General features: G+C 43.8%; 1 protein-coding gene across 1 annotated transcript in view; it reads left to right on the forward strand.

The window, feature by feature from the left end:
• Positions 1–19,057, forward strand: part of SH3RF3 (SH3 domain containing ring finger 3) — a 240,043-nt gene that overhangs the window by 213,615 nt on the left and 7,371 nt on the right. Inside the window, exon 9 of the mRNA XM_035565607.2 lies at positions 14,659–14,996. Within this exon, the coding sequence (XP_035421500.2) occupies positions 14,659–14,996 (338 nt within the window). The remainder of the gene's footprint in view (positions 1–14,658; positions 14,997–19,057) is intronic.

Below are 19,057 nucleotides of genomic sequence, written 5' to 3' on the forward strand. Positions count from 1 at the left end.
GCACCGGCATCCCCGTGGCAGGGAACCGTGCAGGCTCGGATGGCCAGGCGTGGGAGTGGGTGGCAGGCGCCTCCTTGGCTTAGTCAGGTGAAATGTGGGCACTCTTGTGGTATCGATGGGGGATGTTGACACATCCTGGCTGTTAAGGCGTTGTAGGGGCTGTCTGATGCGAGGGTAGAGGCAGTAGTGTGAAATGAAATAACCTTCCTGTCCCAACTGAAAAGACACCTCTTACTGAGCAGCTGTGGCACTACTGCATCTTGCACTCAGCTAGAAAGTCCTGCTTCCTTGCCTCCTGTTTGCCCTCTGTTAAACTCCAGTTTCCTCGTCCCTACCCCAGGCCACACGACGCTGCAGCTGAGCAGCCCGCTGCAAGTCATGCCTTCTCCCTGCCCCGTTCCTGAGGAACGTGCTTTGGTCCCTCGTAATGGTGAGCTCCCAGTTCCCATGCGCAGGTTGAAAAACAGAGTGAGAGTAACATGGCTGTCACTGCCCCATCATTCCCTGAAGGGACACGCAGGGTGAAATCATTCCAGCAGAAAAATAAATAAATAAATAAAAAATAAACAGAACAAAACTGTCTGCCTTGAAAGCAGTGCAACTCTGCAAACAGTTTGCAGGGCATCAGAGTCAGCGGCATCTTGGCCTCCCACGTGTCTAGGACTCATTTGCTTTCTTCAGTGGTTATCCAACCATGTGCTTACAAGCCAGCAAACCTTAAACAGCCAAGAGGCAACAGGGATTATTCACCGGGATACAAATATCTCAAGTGCTAATACAGTTGTTTTATGGAGACAAAGTTTGAACTTTGATGTGAAAATCGATTGTAATCAATTTCTCAGTGTCCACATTTCTCTTTTTCAGTCGCAGAGGTACTGGTATTTTTCCTTGCCTTGCTCTGTGGTTACTTGTAATAGGTGGGTTAAAATATCTGAGGTCAACACAGAAATACTTCAATAAGCTCTGTTTGAAGAATTACATAAACTGAATGAAATTGCAGTTTCTGTCAAACATCAGTACTGTAGAAACAGTACTTCGTAACAGACAACAAATATCTACAGCAGGCTTCTGTTTTCATCATGTAACTTGAGGGCATAACCAAGTTATAGCAGAGGGATATTTATCTTATTTTGTACATTTTTGTTTATTTTTCATTTTGCAGTAGCAGCAGAAAGATTCACGGGCCCTCAGCTTTTATTGTGCCAAATGGTAAAGCCACTTTAAAGTCAATTTGCTGGGGAGTTTTGTTGGTGGTGGTATTATTTTTTTTTCCGTCTGAATGTCTCAAGCATCAAGTAATTCCCTTCAGACCAAGTCAGGACATGGAGCCAGTGGTTGTCCCTGTTGGTCTAAAGAAAAATGCTCTTATTATTGCCCTCTAGAGAAAAGATCATCCCAAGGAATTCAGGAAGTACACCATACAGAAGTTGTTTTTCAGACACTATGACTGTGGGATGTTTGGAATCAATTAACTTGGGGTGTCAATCCGTCATCCTTTTATAAAAACGATTAATTATAAAGGCAGAACTCAACACATTGCTTTGCTTTTTTGCATATATTTTGTTTGGTTCGCATTGACTGATATGTTTCTTTAAGCTAAGACTATAGAAGGTAAAATATTCGTTCACATCAGACTGTATTCAGCAGTCTAGCAGCAGACTGGAGTTGGGCTTCATCACCAGATGCCCCAGGGAGAGAAGTAATTTAATGTGAGGCCATGGCCAACTTAATTTACAGTAAAGTAAATTTGCTGTTCTGTGTTTTTTAGTCCCCATTCATGAACAGTTCAGAACTGGCATATTTAAAAATGGAACTAGCTGGCTGTTTTGATGACTTCAGAGATCTCAATTCCCTCCTGTACCACATCATGTTACTCTTCGTGTCTTCAGTTTTGAGACAGGAGAGGGGGGAGGTCGGGCAGGCAGAGCCTATCAACACAGTGGTGTCTGCTGTGGCAAGGGAAACACGTAACCTAGGCTTTGATCAGGACATAAAAGAGAAAACTGGTTTTCCAACTTTTAAATGTTTTTCTGGATAGGTTTTATATCTAAGCCAGATACTTTTGGTTGGCAGGCTTAGACACAACCTTGCCGAGAGATACTGCTGACCAGCAGGGAAAGTGGCACGGGGAAGGTAGGAAGGATCTTGGCCCCGCAGGCATGGGATGGGCATCTGTTCACCAGCCATGAGAAAGTCAAACCATGGATGCCTAACTTGTCTTAAAATTGTTCAATTAAGATCGCTCTACAACTTCCTTGAGCAATCTGTTCCAGCCCTTCCATATCTCTATTGATAGAAAAATTCTTATTATCCCTCCTAAATCTTCCGTGGTTACAGATGCTTCTTTATGTCTTGTTCTGGAGAAGCAGCTGATAAGCTTTCTCTTCCAATAGTTTCAGTATTAGAGAACTAGTAGCATGTTCTGCTCTCACAATTTCTCTGCTTCCAGCCTAACTGAGCCCGGTTCCTAGCCTTTCTTCACAGGTACAGTTTTCTGGTCTCTGGTAATACTTTCAGCTCTCCTTTGGACAGTCTTCAGCTTTCTGGGCTCTTAAGAAGTAGTGCCCCAGAATGGAATTCAGCTGAGACCTTGTTAGGGTCAAGTAAGTACTTTCCATGGCTTACATAAAAGATGCTTGTTAATGTGTTTCCAGGTGAATTTTGCCTTTTCCGCAGCAGCATCTCGACTCACTCCGTTTGTTATCTACTGTAACTCCCGTGTCCCTTTCTGCAGAGCTGCTGGCTTGCCAATCACTCCTCATTTTACATCTGTGCATTTGATTTATCCTTCCAAACAGTTGAACGTCATGCTTGTCTTTCTCAATTTCACCGTGTTGATTTGGGACCATTTCTCCATTTTAGGAAAATTGTTTTGAATTGTTACCCTGTTTGTTCTCTCAGCTGCTGGCAGACACACTCAGCACAGTGCCCACTGCAGGTTTTAGAGCTCTAGCTCAACTACCAAGTAATTAATGAAAAGATTGAATAGCACTAAGCCTAAGACAAGCCCTGTTGGTACCTACTTGAAATGCTCTTCTATTTGACAGAAAATCATTACCTGGAACACACTGCAAAGCAACTGGTAACATCTGGTTATCTGTCTTCAGTCTGACTTCTTGGATGTATGCTGCTGAGTTAAAACAGAGAGAGAGCAAGTCTGGAAGGGACCCCTCAAACACACTCATTGCCGTCCTAGCAAGAAGAACTTGAAAGGACAAGCTACTACAAGATACTCATCATATTGTCTGCTCTACTGTGGGAGGACTGTCAGATGAAGCAATAGTAATCATAGTACAAGAACTTGATTAGAAGTCATGAGTGCTTAACTACCGGGCTACCAATTCTGTTATCTTCCTAGGCAGAGACATTCCAATTAGCCATGGTCAAACTGAAGATGAGATGATTCAAAGCCAGTGTTTGCCCACAATGGTTTGCTAAAATGAAAATAAGAAAGGCTGTCAGTCTTTTGGTACACAGCGCCATTTGATCAACCACTGAGGTCAAGGGGAAATCTTCATGCACTTTTATCCGACTTGTGTAAAGGGGTTTTCAACTTCATCTGTGGTAGGCAGGCTTGGAGACAGGCTGTTATGACAAAGCTGTCATTTCTGCTCCAGTGCAGTAGTGATTTTATCTTTATATAGTTTCTATCATTTTCAGATATGAGATCTATGCAAGCAACGTTTTCACAGAGGCTTTTTGAGCTTCTGTGTTGTAATCGACCATTTTGTGCTATTAGTTGGCAGGATCCACCTTTGATTCCAGGTCACGCTGGCCTCTTCTGTACCAGTCAACTAGCTGGTAGAGCAAAGAGGAATATGCTGCGTATCTGTCATTGTTGCTGGATATTTGTGCAGTAGCCACCTGTGAGAACTTGACCGAATGTCACAGCCTCATTGTGTAGCACACTCCAGAGGAGCAGCAAATGACCCATTTGTGTCCAGAGAGTTCATGAGGCTACCGACGTGAGTATGCCTGCAACCCGTGTGAGGTGGCACTCGCTGGCTGCACCAGTGAAGTTTTCCTACTACCAGCTTTGACATAAAACGTTTCCTCAGACCTTTTGGTTTACCCAAATCAGCTGACGCCTGACATTCGAGCTGATGTGTTTTGTCTCACAGTTGGAGTGGGCTGAGGAAATGGAGAACACTGGTTGGTTTAGGTGGGAAACATGACAGGTAGTAATTAGTTAAATCAGTGTACCTTAATTGCATTTAATTATATGATCATACCTGTAGGTCATGTGTCAAGGAAGAAAAAGTGGATAGAACAGACAAAAGAAAGGAAGATAGGGTGGGAGGATAAGATTTCACTGTATAATGAACCAGGCTTAGGGCAAAAGGAAACAAAGCCACAACGCTATGGACTCCCCTTCCCTCACATAGTTGTTCTGTTTGGCTTAGCAGCATTATGGGGCTTTTCACTGATGATCCTTCTTGCTCAGCTCTTTAATTTAAGAAAGGAGAATATTATTCCTCTAAAGACCTGACTTTGGCATTAGGGTGTTGCTTTTATTAGCAAATTGTCTTTGCAGGTTCCATTTTTATTTTTTAAGTAACAAAAAGGACAAAACAAGGAAAAAAAGGTGAAACCCAATTTTTGCAGAAGAGAGGATGCTCCTGTAATAAACTCTGCCAGAGCTTCAGCAGCTTCTAGCAAGCCTTTAGCCACTGCAGAGCTTTATTAGTAACTACAACCCAAGTGTTGTGACATTTGGAAAGCCACAGAGCCTTGGTTACTACATCAAAGAAATTGTCATTTACATGCCTGGGCACTCCTCTGACATTGACAGCCGGTTACTTTGCAATCCTTTAAAATGATTCTGGGATTCCTTGTTCCTTTTGTAAAGAGCGTACGTGGTAAATTGGTCTCTGTAGGGGAAAAGGGCTTCGGCCACCTCGGTGTGTCCCAGGAGCGGTTCACAGGGCATCGCTTGAAAACGTAGAGCAGGACCCAAACTGAGTGCAAAGCTTAGGCACTCGTAATAATTGTAGTAATTGGCACCTCAAGTGTGATGGCGACCAGCTCTGTCCCCACGCCACGCTGCCGAGTGCCACAAGGGCAGCGATGTCCGTGGATGTAGGCCTCACGGGATTCCTGCTCATCCCACAGCCCCTGAGGGGCTGAGCTCACCAAAAAGATGCTGGCAGTTTGAGTCAGTGTGTCTCTTCTGTGTCTCTTCTCGATGCTATTGATGCACCTCGTGTCTTGGCTCTTGTCTTGGCAGAGAACTCAGGAGGGCTGGAGGGGCAGGGGCAGGGCCTGTTTTTGTTTTACATATGAAAGGCACTAGGAATGGGGTTTTTGGATGCTCAGATATGATACTTTGGGAGCTGCTGAAACTGGAGGGCAACCTTCACAGAAAGTGAACTGTTTGTGCTCGTGATTTTGATCAAGCCCAGGACCTGCTTCTACAACACGAGATTGCCTGGGAACCACCAGGCCCCTCTTGTTCCTGCTCCTCGCCTGAGCCAGGCTGTCCCAGCAGCGGTGTGAAGCCCAGCAAATAGTCAGAAATACGTTGCCTGCTCAATAGGAGCTTCTGCTTCCATAGCCTCTGGCCCACAGTCCATGCGGGTGTGATAAGCTCTGTCAGTCTCGGCTGGTTTCTCGGTCTCTAGTTAAATGCATTTTTATGAACTGGTGAATTGTTTGTAGGAATTATTTCACTGTAATGTGTTTCAGTGTCTGGCGCACACAAATCCTGCCAATTTTTCATTGTCCACAGGCAGCCCTTTTTCCCTTCTGTGGGGAATTGATTTTGAGAGAAGAATATACCTGCTGTGATGCCTGAATTCTCCACAAGCAATCTTGCCTCTGAGTGCCAGCCACCCCAATGCTATTTAGCTCGCTGGAAGTGCTGAAATTACAGCCCGAGGTGGCATGGCTGCTGCAGTAGTATCAACCAAGTGGGAATAAAATCGTCAGTGACAAGGGACGAGATGACCTCCACTAATCCAAACCTTTTACCCACATGTTTCTGCTTTCCATAAAAGTACAAATCTCACTTGTCTGTCATTTAATAAGATTACAAGGCAAGACCATGCAATTCTAACTGTTTGCTTCTGAAATGAAATCCATCCCTTGTGAATGGGGAGAGCCAGAGTTAACTATGTGTAAGATCAGAGTATGTCAAAGCACATCCTGAATTCTGTCTTGGGTTTTCTTTCATTCAAGTGTTCAACGAGTGAGCTTGTTCTGGCTTTCTGCAAAAAGCGAGTGTTGCTCCCGGTGCTCCCGAAGACCGATAAATCTTTCTCATTTCCCTACAAAAGACAAGGAGCAGCAAGCTAACCAGTCAGTCTAAATCATCATATTTAAAAAAACACTAATTCTAAGCAGTTTGTCTAAAATTTAATGTTTCTACATCTTTTTCTCGTTTCAGAATCCTGTGCTGTCAGTGAAGCTGTGATAGATTTTCTCTAGCTTCAATAAATGAACCTAACTTTTCAGAAAGATGCTTGTAATCCGTCCATCTGTTTTGCTTAAATTCCTTGGAAACTACAGTTAGTCTACCAAAATTGTCTAAGTCATTTATTCATACTTGATTTATATATATATTTTTAAAGGTTTAAAATTTCTGGCCTTCAGTTTAGGGTGGGTCCTCAAGACTTGATAGCATCACGGAGACCCCCATGCTATCTCCAAGGAAGCCCTTGGCCTGTACAAAGGCAGTGCAATGCCAGGTTAGGAAGCAAGCTGGAAGCAGTAGGGCCCCATCAGCCCCATCACCAGTACTTTTGTGGCTCCTTGCTGCGGGGCAAACTCTGCAGCCCTTGGTCTGTGCTGTTTTGCACAGCTGAGATGGAGCCAAGAATCCAAATAGCAGTTGCAGGGCTGTGAAAGTGCTCTGGGGTTGCAGTTCCCAACCTTCTGTGTCTCTTCCTTGGCTGACAGCGCATCCTGACGGCTGCTTTTTGCCCTCTCTCAGACCCCTGCAGCTGAGGAAGTCTCTGAACAGCTGATTTCCCAAAGCTGGTATGACACAGGAGAAGGTTCAGCCCTGGCTTTGTCCTATGTTCTTGCCCAAATAGCTATATTTATATATTTTTTCATAACAATCATTGTCACTGATTTTATGACTACCTCTACTTGCTACCTCTTTGCAGCAAGGTGGAGGCACCCTGTGTATGCTCCAAGTGCTGTTTCATTTACCTCTTGGGGCTTCCTGAAGCAGCGGTTGGATCCATACCATCATTTTAACAGCCTTTGCTAGATGGGTTCTCCATTAATTTCTCTAATCCCTTTTGAACCTCTTTGCACTTTTGGCTTCCACAATCCCGTGTGCAGTGAGTCCATATTTAATTATGTGTTGGGTAAAGAAGTGCTTCCTACTTTTCAGTTTCAACCATTTGCCTGATAATCTCATTATGCTTCCCCTAATTCCTGCATTGTGAGAAATAAGCGATCTGTTCCCATGTTACCTTCTCTATGCAGTAGTGGATTTTGTAGGACACTATCCTATTTCCCATCAGTTGTCTGCTTTCCAAGCTGGCATCTCCACTGTGCAGGAGTTGTTCCACACCTCTCATTATCCTCGTTGCCATTCTCTGCACTGTTTGTAGTTCTCTAATTTTAGTCCATAGCCTTTTCCAGCTGCGGTGGCCAGAACAGGACATAGTGTTCAAGAAGGCATGGCGGGGCTTTCCACAATGTTGTTTCCTATAGGAGATCTTCGCCAAGCTCTCCAGCCCTTTCCTAGCAATTCCCAATATGATCTTTTGCCTTTTGATACTGCTGAGCATCAGGTTTTAGGAATGACTCCCTTTCTGTATGAGAATAGCCAATTTAGAGTCAATAGCAGCACGTGTATACTTGGGGTTATTGATTTCTATTTCCAGAGTGCACACTGCATTGACTTGTCAGCCAGTTTCACAATAAGCATTAACTTTTGCTGAGTGCTGAAGTTTATTACCCTAAGGCTCTTGCTTCGTAGTGGAATTCACAATTCCCAGTTAACCTGGGGGTAGAACGAAGTGCCTAGGAAATGGGGTTCACAAAATCTGCCAGGCAGAGCAGGTATTTAAGTTAGCTGCCAGGAGATACTGGTAGGGGAAGGGTAACTTCGATCTTCTTTTCAACCTGAGGAAGCTCCTTGTTTCCGCTTGGGATTCACAGCATGTCCCCAGCTCTGCAGAGTGCCAGGTTTTCCTTCTAGAAACACAGGATGAGGATTCCTTGTACGACTGGTCATGTTTGGGCATCTCACACTTGTAGCACTTGCCTGAAACTCCTCTGTTCAGTTTTCTCCTGAAGTGAGATGGGAGACCACGCTTACCATGTGAAATATGTATGTTTTGTGCCTCTGCTTGTAGGCTGAGGGGCGTAGGGACAGGAGAATGGAGCAGAGGAGAACTCAGTGCTTTGTGCTTTGAGCATTGTTGAGTGAGGAAGGGAGCTGAATGCCAAATGTGTGCAAGGATATCATGTCTACTCCCTTGTTTTGAGCTCCCAGAGAGGTTGCTCACACTTCAAAGGAAGAGATGGACTAAACTCAGGATTAAAACACATCCATCTGAGCTTGAGGTTACTTCCAGAGATACTGGCTGCTTGTAAATAAGTGGAAATGCTGCCATGGACTTGGCTAAGACCACGGTTTCATCACCTCCTTTGGTGTTATTGTACTTCACTTTTTCAGCACACAGTTTTGAATAACTTCATCGAGGTATTGAGTAGTTTTCAGTTCCCTGGTGCTCTGTTTCAGCTTTTCCCTCTAAAAAATATCACTGAAAACTGTTATATCAGGGCACGGAGTAAGTTGCATATCTTAAAACTTTCCATACTTTTCATAACCATCACCTATTCCCTGCATACCAGACCAGGAAAAGCAATGAAATACAAAACTATCCATCAGTTTCTGCCTCCATCAAACAAAAGACAATATCAGGGTAGCACATCATCTGTCTCTCATTCACTGTAAATAGTTTTAGAGTACCAGTAATTTTTCTTTCTACCTTCTGGCTGTTACGAATGCAGCAGACTCCAGGAAGCCCAGTGGTGGCTGAGACTCTGCTTCCACTTCAACTTTTTTTTTTTTTCACTGCAAATTAGTCTTTAACTTTGTTCCAGTATTTGAAAGATCTAATATTCCATCTAAATTGAATATTCAAATATATTTTTAGGTTCCTTCTGCATCTCTTTTAGTAGTCTCTAGATCCTTGCATCCCCCCCAGTTCACCAAAAGCACATGATTAAGTGCCTGTGTGCTTTGCAGTTCTGGGGCCTGAACTCTAATTTCTTTTCTCAGTTTTGTTTTCAAACATTTGAAAGGCCTGGTGAGATCTAACTGCAAGACATTTATGGCTTTAATACCAGTTATTATAAAAGTCAGTGACCATAAGTCTAATATATTTGTGTATGTATGTATATATGCATGTTACTACCCCTGGAATTTAAGAGCTAATGAAGTTATGAACCTAAAATTCTGTTTGTTCCTTAGCATACTTGTATACTGAGATTATAATAACAGACGTCTGGCCAGAAGCAGTTGTCTCCATTAAAAACTAAATCTTTGGCAAGTATTTCCACATAATATGAGATATACAACTATTCTTTTCCTAAAATCAGAAAAACTTGTGTAGCAATTATGGGAAAGTGATTGCTGTTGTCTTGTGAAGCGTATCTATCACCTATGCCTCATCAGAAAACTGACAAACTGCAAGTGATAAACGCATATCCAAAAACTTCTCAGATGAGAAGTTTTCCTTTGAGGTGATGCTGGTTTGTGTTTTGCACTTTTTAAATAATTATCAAAATCTCAAGTCCAATAATTTTACAGAATTTGAAAACCTGAATAGCTTTTTCCCTAAAAGACAACCCAAAAGACCACCTACTCTTTCAATGCAAGCATTGGTCACTGACAACCAAGTTGGAATCAGAATAAAAATGCATTACTCTCCAGACACTAACTTAAATTTACTGGAAAAAGTACTGACCAAGTTAAACAAGCAATAAAAGTGGTGTTTTGGGGGTACTGACTGATAAATGAGTTCCTCGTTTGTTCTTTAGGGCTCAGGGCAGCATTTAAGCAGTTTTGTTTCTCTTTTCTTCATTTTTAAATGATTTTTTTTTCTCCCTCTGGCTCTCTTATCTATTGATGTAACTGGTGTTGCATGAGAAATTACCTCATTTCAATGGCTGGAGCCAGTTTCTCTATCAGCTGCAGCAAGGTCTCCTCATTTATTTAATGAGTCTGGATAGGTAGGAAATGAAATATCAGGAGCTGCAGATGAAGAAATTAAAGCCGAATTTTCTGTTTATTAGGGTGGTTTGGAAGAAAAAAAAAAAAGGAAAGAAAGAAAGAAAATGAAGACTTATATTAATAAAGCCAGGATATATAATTGGTATTTGGATTATGGCATGATTATTACTTTGCAGACACGGGACTCCATTATCACTCAGTCATCAGCGAAGGAGCCGCATTCTGTGCTCATCTCATCTCTGAAGCTGAAAGAAGAGCTGGTTATTATCTTCAAGTGGGGTTATTAATGAGGGGAAAAATCATCCCCAATTACCGTGAAGCAAAATATTTCAACATTTACATATCTGAGACTTCAATTTTGATCTAGTCTTTCATGAGTTCTTAAGCTCAGACTGTACTCACTTTTCAAAATGCTCCCACAGTGACGTATGGAGGGGAAGTTGTACCCATCCAAGTGTTGGCTTCCCAAGGCTTCAGGGTCTCAGAAACGTTGCCCATCCCATCCATGTGTTGCCAGCAACTGGTTTCCACTGAGAAGGAAGGAAGTAAGAAATTCTGGCCTGGAGATACTGTGTTCACAGTCCATTTTTTCTTAACTGGGATTTATCTGAAAGCTCTTTTCACTCTTTCTCTCTTTTTTTTTTTTCTTTTTTTTTTTTAAAGAAGGTATTGATCCTTATGAAATTAATGGTTTGGAAATTTTTGACTGTGAACCTCCTCGAATAAAACCTGAGCAACACAAAGGTGATGATTTAAATTCAGTTAGACGTGTGGGCAGTAGCCAGGAGATGGGAGAAGGGCTGTCAGGACTGTGAATCCATCCATCAGCACAGATGCAAAGGTCTGACCTTGGTGGGTTCAGGAGGCAGGGACGTCAAACACAGTTTGCAGTCAATTAGAAATGCAGCTAGCAGACAAAGAAAACTCAATAATTACACAGCTGTTTCAGTAGATTACAGATTTCCTAGAAAGCGATATAACAGCAGTCTGTGAATGGAAAAAGGAAACCATCTTTTTTTTTTTTTCTTTCAAAAACGTAATTCCTGAAAGTCATCAGATATGTCCTCTGTAAACTTCTCTCTTTTCAAAACCCACAGAGTCTGCTGCAGATTTCTGTACAGCACTTATGCCCGCTAATGTTTAGTTGATTTACAGTGAAAACTGCTGCAGAAAGGTCTGTCTTGGACAGCCATATAAATATTAAATTAATTTCTTATGAAGGATGGTTGCTATTACGCTAAATATTAAATGAATTCATAATACTTGGACACTCGCAATAAATCGTTTCTGGGATTGCGTTCTAACATTCCATTCCAAAGTCCTTTCTTTTTTTTTTTTCTTTTTTTTTTGGTATTGAAGCCATGGAAAAGGACCAGTTGCTCTTAAAGAAACATGTGGCTTTGTAACATTAATGAATTCCCACGGCAGAAGGGGTTTTAACTTACTCCCGTTTTACAGATGGGAGGAGGAGGGATGAAGGGGTTTAAGTTGAACTGCTGATCACAGCAGGTTCAAACCCAATCTGTTTCTCATGAGAGACATCACGATAAATTATCAGCTCCTGACAGTCCTCGTTTTGCTTGAAGTGCTCTGAGCAGAGGATCTGGCAGTGTGAGACCAGAAGAGGCTGAGAGCACTTGGCAGAGCCAGAGAGAGGGATGTAATGTCTACACTCCAGGCACTCAAGGTGTTTTGTATGTGTTCACCTCCAAATATCTTGCCCACGGGCACAGAGGGAAGGATGGGACTCTTCTGGTTTTGACTAGCAGGTCTGTGTTTAGTAGATGAAGTGCTTCATCTTAGCTCTTTAAAGACCACAGATCTTGGCCTCAAAAGTTTAGTCAAATGCTCAGTTGAATACGAAGAGGCTAAAAAATCAATTCTTTATTTTGCCTTTTGTTAAAGCAGAACGACGGGTACATCAGTGAGTTCATTATAGCTCTCTGCTGTCTGAGGGATGGGAGCTTCAGTGTAGAAATTGATGCCAGAGCTAACCTTGTAGGGTGGAAGCTGTTCCTGTAAACAAAACCGAATGTTTTTTAATGTACAGACGGGTGTGAATGTATGCATTTCCTTCTTTCCAAAGATTTTGGCTGCTATGCCTTTCATGGTCTTAGACGTACAAGGTATTTCTAATGAAAATTTGCCAAGGTATTTAAATTAGAAGCAGAAATGAGAAAAGCTGCTACCACATAGGAATATTAATTGTTCATTATACGGGGCTTTAGTTCGTGTAGTTACTTTGCATGTGCAAAGCTGCCAATTAAAGAGGCTCAAAGTGCTCACTGCCGCACAATAACCATTTCTCCAGAGCCCCACAATGGCTATTGCTTTCTGTCACTGACCTTTAGACACCTTCAAATGCATATTGACACAGTATGCTGGGATCATTAGAGCTATTGTTTCAGTGAGCTACAGGGAAAGGAGAGGTTTGCAATTTTTGAAGAGCTTTAAAATTTGATGTAATGATGACAGCAGCGGTATTTCTTAATTAGAGAGTGAGAGAAACACTCTCTAACACACGTGAAGTATTTTTTGGCACCTCAGGTGAGTTCCAGTGTGCACAGCTACCACAGCTCCTGCAAGGCTGCCTTCTGCTCAGGGAGGGGAGATGCTTCTCAGGGGCCTTTGGCTTGTTTTTCTGGTGCATCCAGGGGAATTAAGGTAGTGGTTTAGACCTGATGGTGCCATATGGCCAGCCTCCCTTAGCTTCCACAGGTTCTGCCTGCATGAACATCTTGGCAGGAGGGATCCTTTAATCCATAGAGTAACCTGTAAGTGACAAATGCCCTTAATAGTCGGAGCTGGTGGTATGCAGGAGACCACCATACCGCCAGCTGGAAGCGTACTTCAGACTGTTCTTCAGAAATCACTGGACATTGTCTCTGAAATAACAACTGTACTTTGCTTTTGTTCTTCCATATTTTAACATTTACGGTATTTCTGCTTTCTGATCAGTCCATGACAGCTGAAAAGTGCAAACGAGAACTCTGGGAGCCGAGACATCAGATACTCCAAGTACATTTACAAGTAGATTTACTACTCTGAGCATCTTCTAAAAGCTTATATTTATTTTAGTGTAGCCCTCCTATTCTTTAAAGCTGCTTTGAAAAATTACTTCAGCAGTCAGCACATAAATGAGCATCATTTTAAACCTTGCATGAGACATTTTGTCTACAGAGAATAAATAAATTGCTGGCTTGTATTTCCAAACAGTGTTCCGGCTCAAAGATAGAGAAATCCTTTTCCATAAGTATTGTGGTTGCTGGGTTCGTTTTTTTCCCCCCCAGGAACCTATTATAGAACAAATTATCAAATATAGCCAAACTTCTCAGCCCTGAGTCTCTGAAGATAGTCTTGGATAATGCCTTGCACGTCTGATGGAGGAGAAAGAAATCTAACAGACCTTTTACAAAACTTCTTGTGTGGTTAAAAAAAAATGGAAAAATTATTGCAGAGCATTGCTGGTTGCAACTCTAGCCTAGCGCTACAGTGCACCCAAAAAAACTTTCTAGCTGAAGGAAAGAATATTCTCTATTTGTATGTGCTTGAGGTAGACGTAGCAGGATTTCTCATTGTTGTAAAGCATGCAAGGTCTGATGCATCTCTTCAGTAACAAAGGCTGAACTTTTTTTTTCCATGTTAATTGAAAGAGTGCTGTTATCTTGTTGTCATTACTCTGTACCAGAAACCCCTGTAGAAATGTCAAAATTCACATGCACTGACAGTGTAATTGCCAATTGTGGTCTATCTCCAAACATAAATGCCTTTACACTAACACTGGAGGAGAAGTGGCCCACCTCTGGCAGGGAGATGCGGGTTGGTACAGCGGTGTAATGCAGGACGTGGAGGGGAGCACACTCTGCAAACGAGGATTAAAGTCTGTCTCGTGCCTCCCTTCTCCCTACCGTAAATCTACATCCAGTAGTAAATGGTGAGCAGTGAATCAGGCAGCAGTGATGAGCGGTTCTCTGGCAATGGTCCGAGATCTAAAATCTTTCTGCAGACACTCGTGCTTTCCCAGCGGGGGTTTTTCAACATAGGGCCTGCTCTGTCACCTTTTGGGAGTTTCTCTACTGGGGGACAGGATTCCTCTGGAAGGGAGAGGGCAGCAGTTCGGTTGCCACCTTCTCTGCACGGGAGGTTTGTACCTTTGCTGTCCCACTAACTGCACTGTTTCTTTCAAGAGGCATATATGATCACTGCCTGGGTGGACTTGAAAGTAGAGATCATCTTTGCAATATGCTATGTCCTTCTGCTGAACAAGTGCATCACCGTTGGATGGGGAGGGATTTTCAAAAGATCTTTGTTAGCAAAGGCTCAGGTTCTGCCTGGATCCACTCCTAGTCAAGGCAGTGAAGGGAAGTTTCCTGCCACACACTGAGATTTTCCAAAAGAAAAACAGAGGGATTAGGGATGTCTGCTCACTGCCCTAATTTCCTTTGGTTGCTTTGCAGAAGGAGAAGAAGAGCGGGCTGCTGAAGCTGCTAGCAGGAGCATCAACGAAAAAGAAGTCACGCTCCCCACCATCCGTGTCCCCCACGCACGACCCCCAGGCGGCCATCGAAGGGGTCCTACAAGGGGCAGTGGGACCCGAGCTCTCCTCCCTCTCCAGCCACGGCAGGGCCGGCTCGTGCCCTATCGAGAGCGAAATGCAGGGAGCCATGGGGCTGGAGCCTCTGCACAGAAAAACAGGCTCCTTGGATTTGAATTTTTCCATCCCTTCTCCTGCCAGGCAGCCCCTCTCTTCCATGGCAGCTATTCGGCCAGAGCCCAAGCCTTTGCCTCGGGAAAGGTAAGCTGGGTATCCCCAGAGGTCACCTGGAGCATGCATCCATCCTCAGGGAGGGTTTGGAGGGGGACTGCAAGTTTAACTTTCTCAGGGGTTGTTGGGTTTTTCAGCTCTGGAGATTGACTGTAGGTGGCTAAATGGAGAGGACAGCAGTGCTTTCTCAGCCCAAAGGGTGTAGGTTCTGTGGCAAATACCACTTTATAAAGGGGATCCCAATATTTTAATAAACTCATGAGGCTCTCATGTAACAATTCTGGAACAATAGTAAAGCTGCAAAAATTTGAAAGAAATCATTTTTTTGCCTTAGAGTATGAATGAGGCTAAATGAAATGCATTGGACAGGTCAGTCTGACCCTGAATCTAGTCAGGTTTTCAGAGCAGCTGATGCAGGGCATAATAAGGGATGCTACAGGACAGTCCACACCTTACACGGTGTTTCCTGAAGGCAGGTTGCAGTTTGGCTGGGATGATAACAATGACCCTGTAACATATTTAAACTTCTCTAAGGCATCTGGCCTGTTACCACAAAGTGTCCTGCTGAGCAAGCTGTACACAACTGACCAGCGGGTATTAAGTAGATTGCAGACTCTTTGGCATTGGATGTCCCTCTAGATCAGGAATCCGTAGAAAAGGAGTTGGGTCTTGGACCCACACTGTCCAACATAAAGTCTTTGCTGCTGCAGGATGTATGAATGAAGTGGGAGGAAGGTGATGAAGAGGGTAGACACGATGGTACAGAGATAATTCAACTCTTTGGTGAAGAGAACACTGAGTAACAGCATATTTCAGAAGAGCCAAATTTGAGGCAAAATGGAGTGGGCTCAGAGAAATATCGTAAGAACAATAGATGATTTAAAACAATATGCTGTTAGGAAGTGATACACAGATCTTTGTTACATCTGTTAAATAGCAGGCTTAGGAACAGCTTGGTACCAGACTGTAGGAGACTCAATAAGGGAACAGACATGGAAATATTTTTATTCCGGGTTGAGCATTTTGTCTGAAAGAAATGCTGTGGTTCAAGCACAGCTCTTAGGCTTGAAGCAGAAATAAATACAGGCAAGTCCTTCAGCGCTGTAATGAAGGCAGCAAGAGCACACTATCAGAGTAGTCTCTTGTCCTTAAAATCCATGAAAAACCAATTTAGTGAAAAGAGTGAAAAACCGATCCCTATTTAGGCACACTTAATTTGGTCTACATCAGTTTAGATTAATGCTATAAGAAAAGCTAAATCAATATAAACCAGATTTAGCACCAGCGTAACTACATCACAGGAATGCTGCACCTTTAGTTAAACGTAGCCATGAAAAGAAACCGGGAGGAGCATTCCCTGGCGCCTCTGGAGCTGGCTGTTGAGGTGCTGCTTTCAAGGCTTTGATGTAGAGAAGTCTGGACGCCTTATTTAATAGGCCAGGGGCAGTCCCGTATCCTACAAATTTCTCATTTCACCTCTGGAGGGTCCTGACAGTGAAATGTTCAACTAATGACAATTATAAGCAGCTGGAGTGAAACAGAATGGAGCCAGAGGGACACGAGTTAGCTGCGTCTGCTCAGCCTTGCTGGAATGAGGAGCAAATAGATTTAGACTGCTACAACTGTGCAAAGACTTCCAATTGCAGTATATGGTGGGAAGGAACTTCCTCTGATTTTAAGCGTTTTGATTCCTGAGTCTTAAATCTGAAAATAAGCTATAATTGAAGTAACCCTAATTATACACAGCAGGCAGGATGCTTTAATTGATTTATGAATTAACTTCCATATCATTGGTGTATCTGCATTCCTTAACTGATCGTATGGGTTTTTTCATGCCCATAATGGGAAATATTAATTACCTTCATGCACTAGGAAGGATAATGCTTAGTCCTGGAATAATCTGAGCAGATACATTAAACACTTGGCTCTTAGAAATTCATCCCACATCCATCTGTGCTCATTAAATCATCAAATTGCTCAGAAGTACCAAATTATATTTTTTTTAAAACAAATTACAGTTTTCAAACCACTTGTTCTCTTCACATCTGGCAGCGGAGGAACTTGCATTCAACATCACTCAGCTCCATATTTTGCTTGTTTGCATTTTGGTGCATTTCATCTGCACAGTAGGAGCAATTCTCTGAGAAAGAAAAGGGAAGGGAGGAAAAGCAAAAAAAAAAAAAAAAAAGGTTAGATAAACAGATTCAGATGCTGGATGAAATTTTAAAAAGCTGCAGAGCATTTCAGTGCACTTAGCTGTACTTGGCTTTCTGTCTCCCAACGCCCATCTGCGCGCACAGAAACAGAGCACTGGAAGGTTGGAAGGAGTAGCACATTCCTTAATATTTACGGCATTCGAACGGGGCTCACACAGGCAGCAGAGCACCGCTATTTCTCCCGTGGAGGCTGCCCTGCGTCTCTGGCACTTGCCACAGCCAGGCTACTGGTCAAGGCCAAGCAGCCGTGCCACTAGCCATGTCGGAGGTGCATTACGCGGCCCTCATTGCAGCTTGGCCCTCACACTTTGACAGTAGAGGTGCCCGTCCTGCTACCTGGCAGCACGGCCCTTGGTGGGAGCTGCAGCCTGTCAGAAAGGAAGGTGTGCTGAGCTGCTGCTAATTTCTGTCATTTTTTGTGCAAGGAAAACAAATATTTTATCTTACCCCACTTGACGTTTCCAAAACCTGGCCCTGGCTGGCTGGGTTGGAAAGGAAGTTGGTCATTTAGCCTTGAGGTTTAACTGGGATGCTTCGTGCCCAGTCCTGCCTTCTGGGTGTAGGTTCCCACTATCCTTTAATAAAACCACCTTCCTCCTGCTGCTCTCTGCAGTCTGAGCAGCGGAGCGGAGACATTTCCCAGGTGGTGGCCTTGTCACTTCATGTCGCAGCGATTGACAGAAGAGCGAATTCCCCATCAGGCTCCATGTGCCCCACACACTCCTCTCCAGCTACTTCTACATCCAGTTGCTGCTGGTGCAAGAAACAAGACCAGCACGGCCGGTCCCATACAGGGATGCTCTGAGATCAGGCAGCCGCAGAGGTGCCCGCACCCCATGCAGGCTGTTGGTTCACGTGGAAGAGGGGCACGCCATCTGCCCAGCAGCACCGAAGGAAAACGCTTTCCTTGCCACCCCCTTCAAGAAAATGTGACTGTGCGCGGAGAGGAACGGGAGAGCCGAGCGGGTGCGTGCGTGAGTCATGTTCCCCCGGCTGGCTGGCACCGTTCCCGGATGCAAACCTGAGTAAAACATGTCACGCTTTGTTGACTCTTTTCTAGTAACTGGCACTAATTCTGCCGGGCTGTGTTCTGATGAAGCGGTTATAGCCGGCCTTGCTGTCACGACCGGCGTATCCGTGCGGTGTTCGCATGGTTTTTGGGGAGCCTTCGAGCACGTTGTAACCACAGCAGCACTGCGGAATGAAATAGGAGCAGTGAGTTTGACCTTCAAAATAGCCCCCTCTGTTTTTCCATGTGTCCTCCCTACAAATCACTGCCACGTTAGAAATCGAGCTCTCAGTTCAAGGAAGCATTCAAGCATGTGCTCAACGCCCATTGACTTCAATTTCGTCGTGCACGTATGTCTTCTTTGCCAGAAGGGAAAGCAAAGGAAAGGCGTGCTTCTTTCCTGGAAAGCAATACCAGAGAAGTGACCCCGGGAGTGTGTTCTAACCGAACGGGGACGTGTGCACGTGGTTAAGTGCTTCTCTGACTAGGGTCACCTGCCTCAGGACTGGGAAACTGGAATTAGCCACCTCGGGAGTTGAATCCTGCAATATTTCCAGATTGGAGGTTAGCCCTGCAGTCCTAATTTGCCTTATTGTGCCTGTTCTGTGAGCCCCTGTACCTCCATCATCGTACTGGATGCACGTATTTACTCAGTGAGCAGATACTTGGTATTTTGTTTTTTTCCCCTCAAGTGTTCAGGCCTGAGCTCGGCCCTTAATTACTGATCAGTTCTGATCAATGCTGTTCAATGCCTGTCTGCGCGCAATGGCAGAAGAGCCTGCGTGAGTAATTCAGACCAGACAACTGCCTCCCACGCTGCTAAAATGCATGAGATGAGTCTCACTCTGTGGAAAGTGTGGCACGAG

The sequence above is a fragment of the Cygnus atratus genome, chromosome 1 (genome assembly GCF_013377495.2).
Source record: "Cygnus atratus isolate AKBS03 ecotype Queensland, Australia chromosome 1, CAtr_DNAZoo_HiC_assembly, whole genome shotgun sequence".
Classification (NCBI taxonomy): Eukaryota; Metazoa; Chordata; class Aves; order Anseriformes; family Anatidae; genus Cygnus; species Cygnus atratus.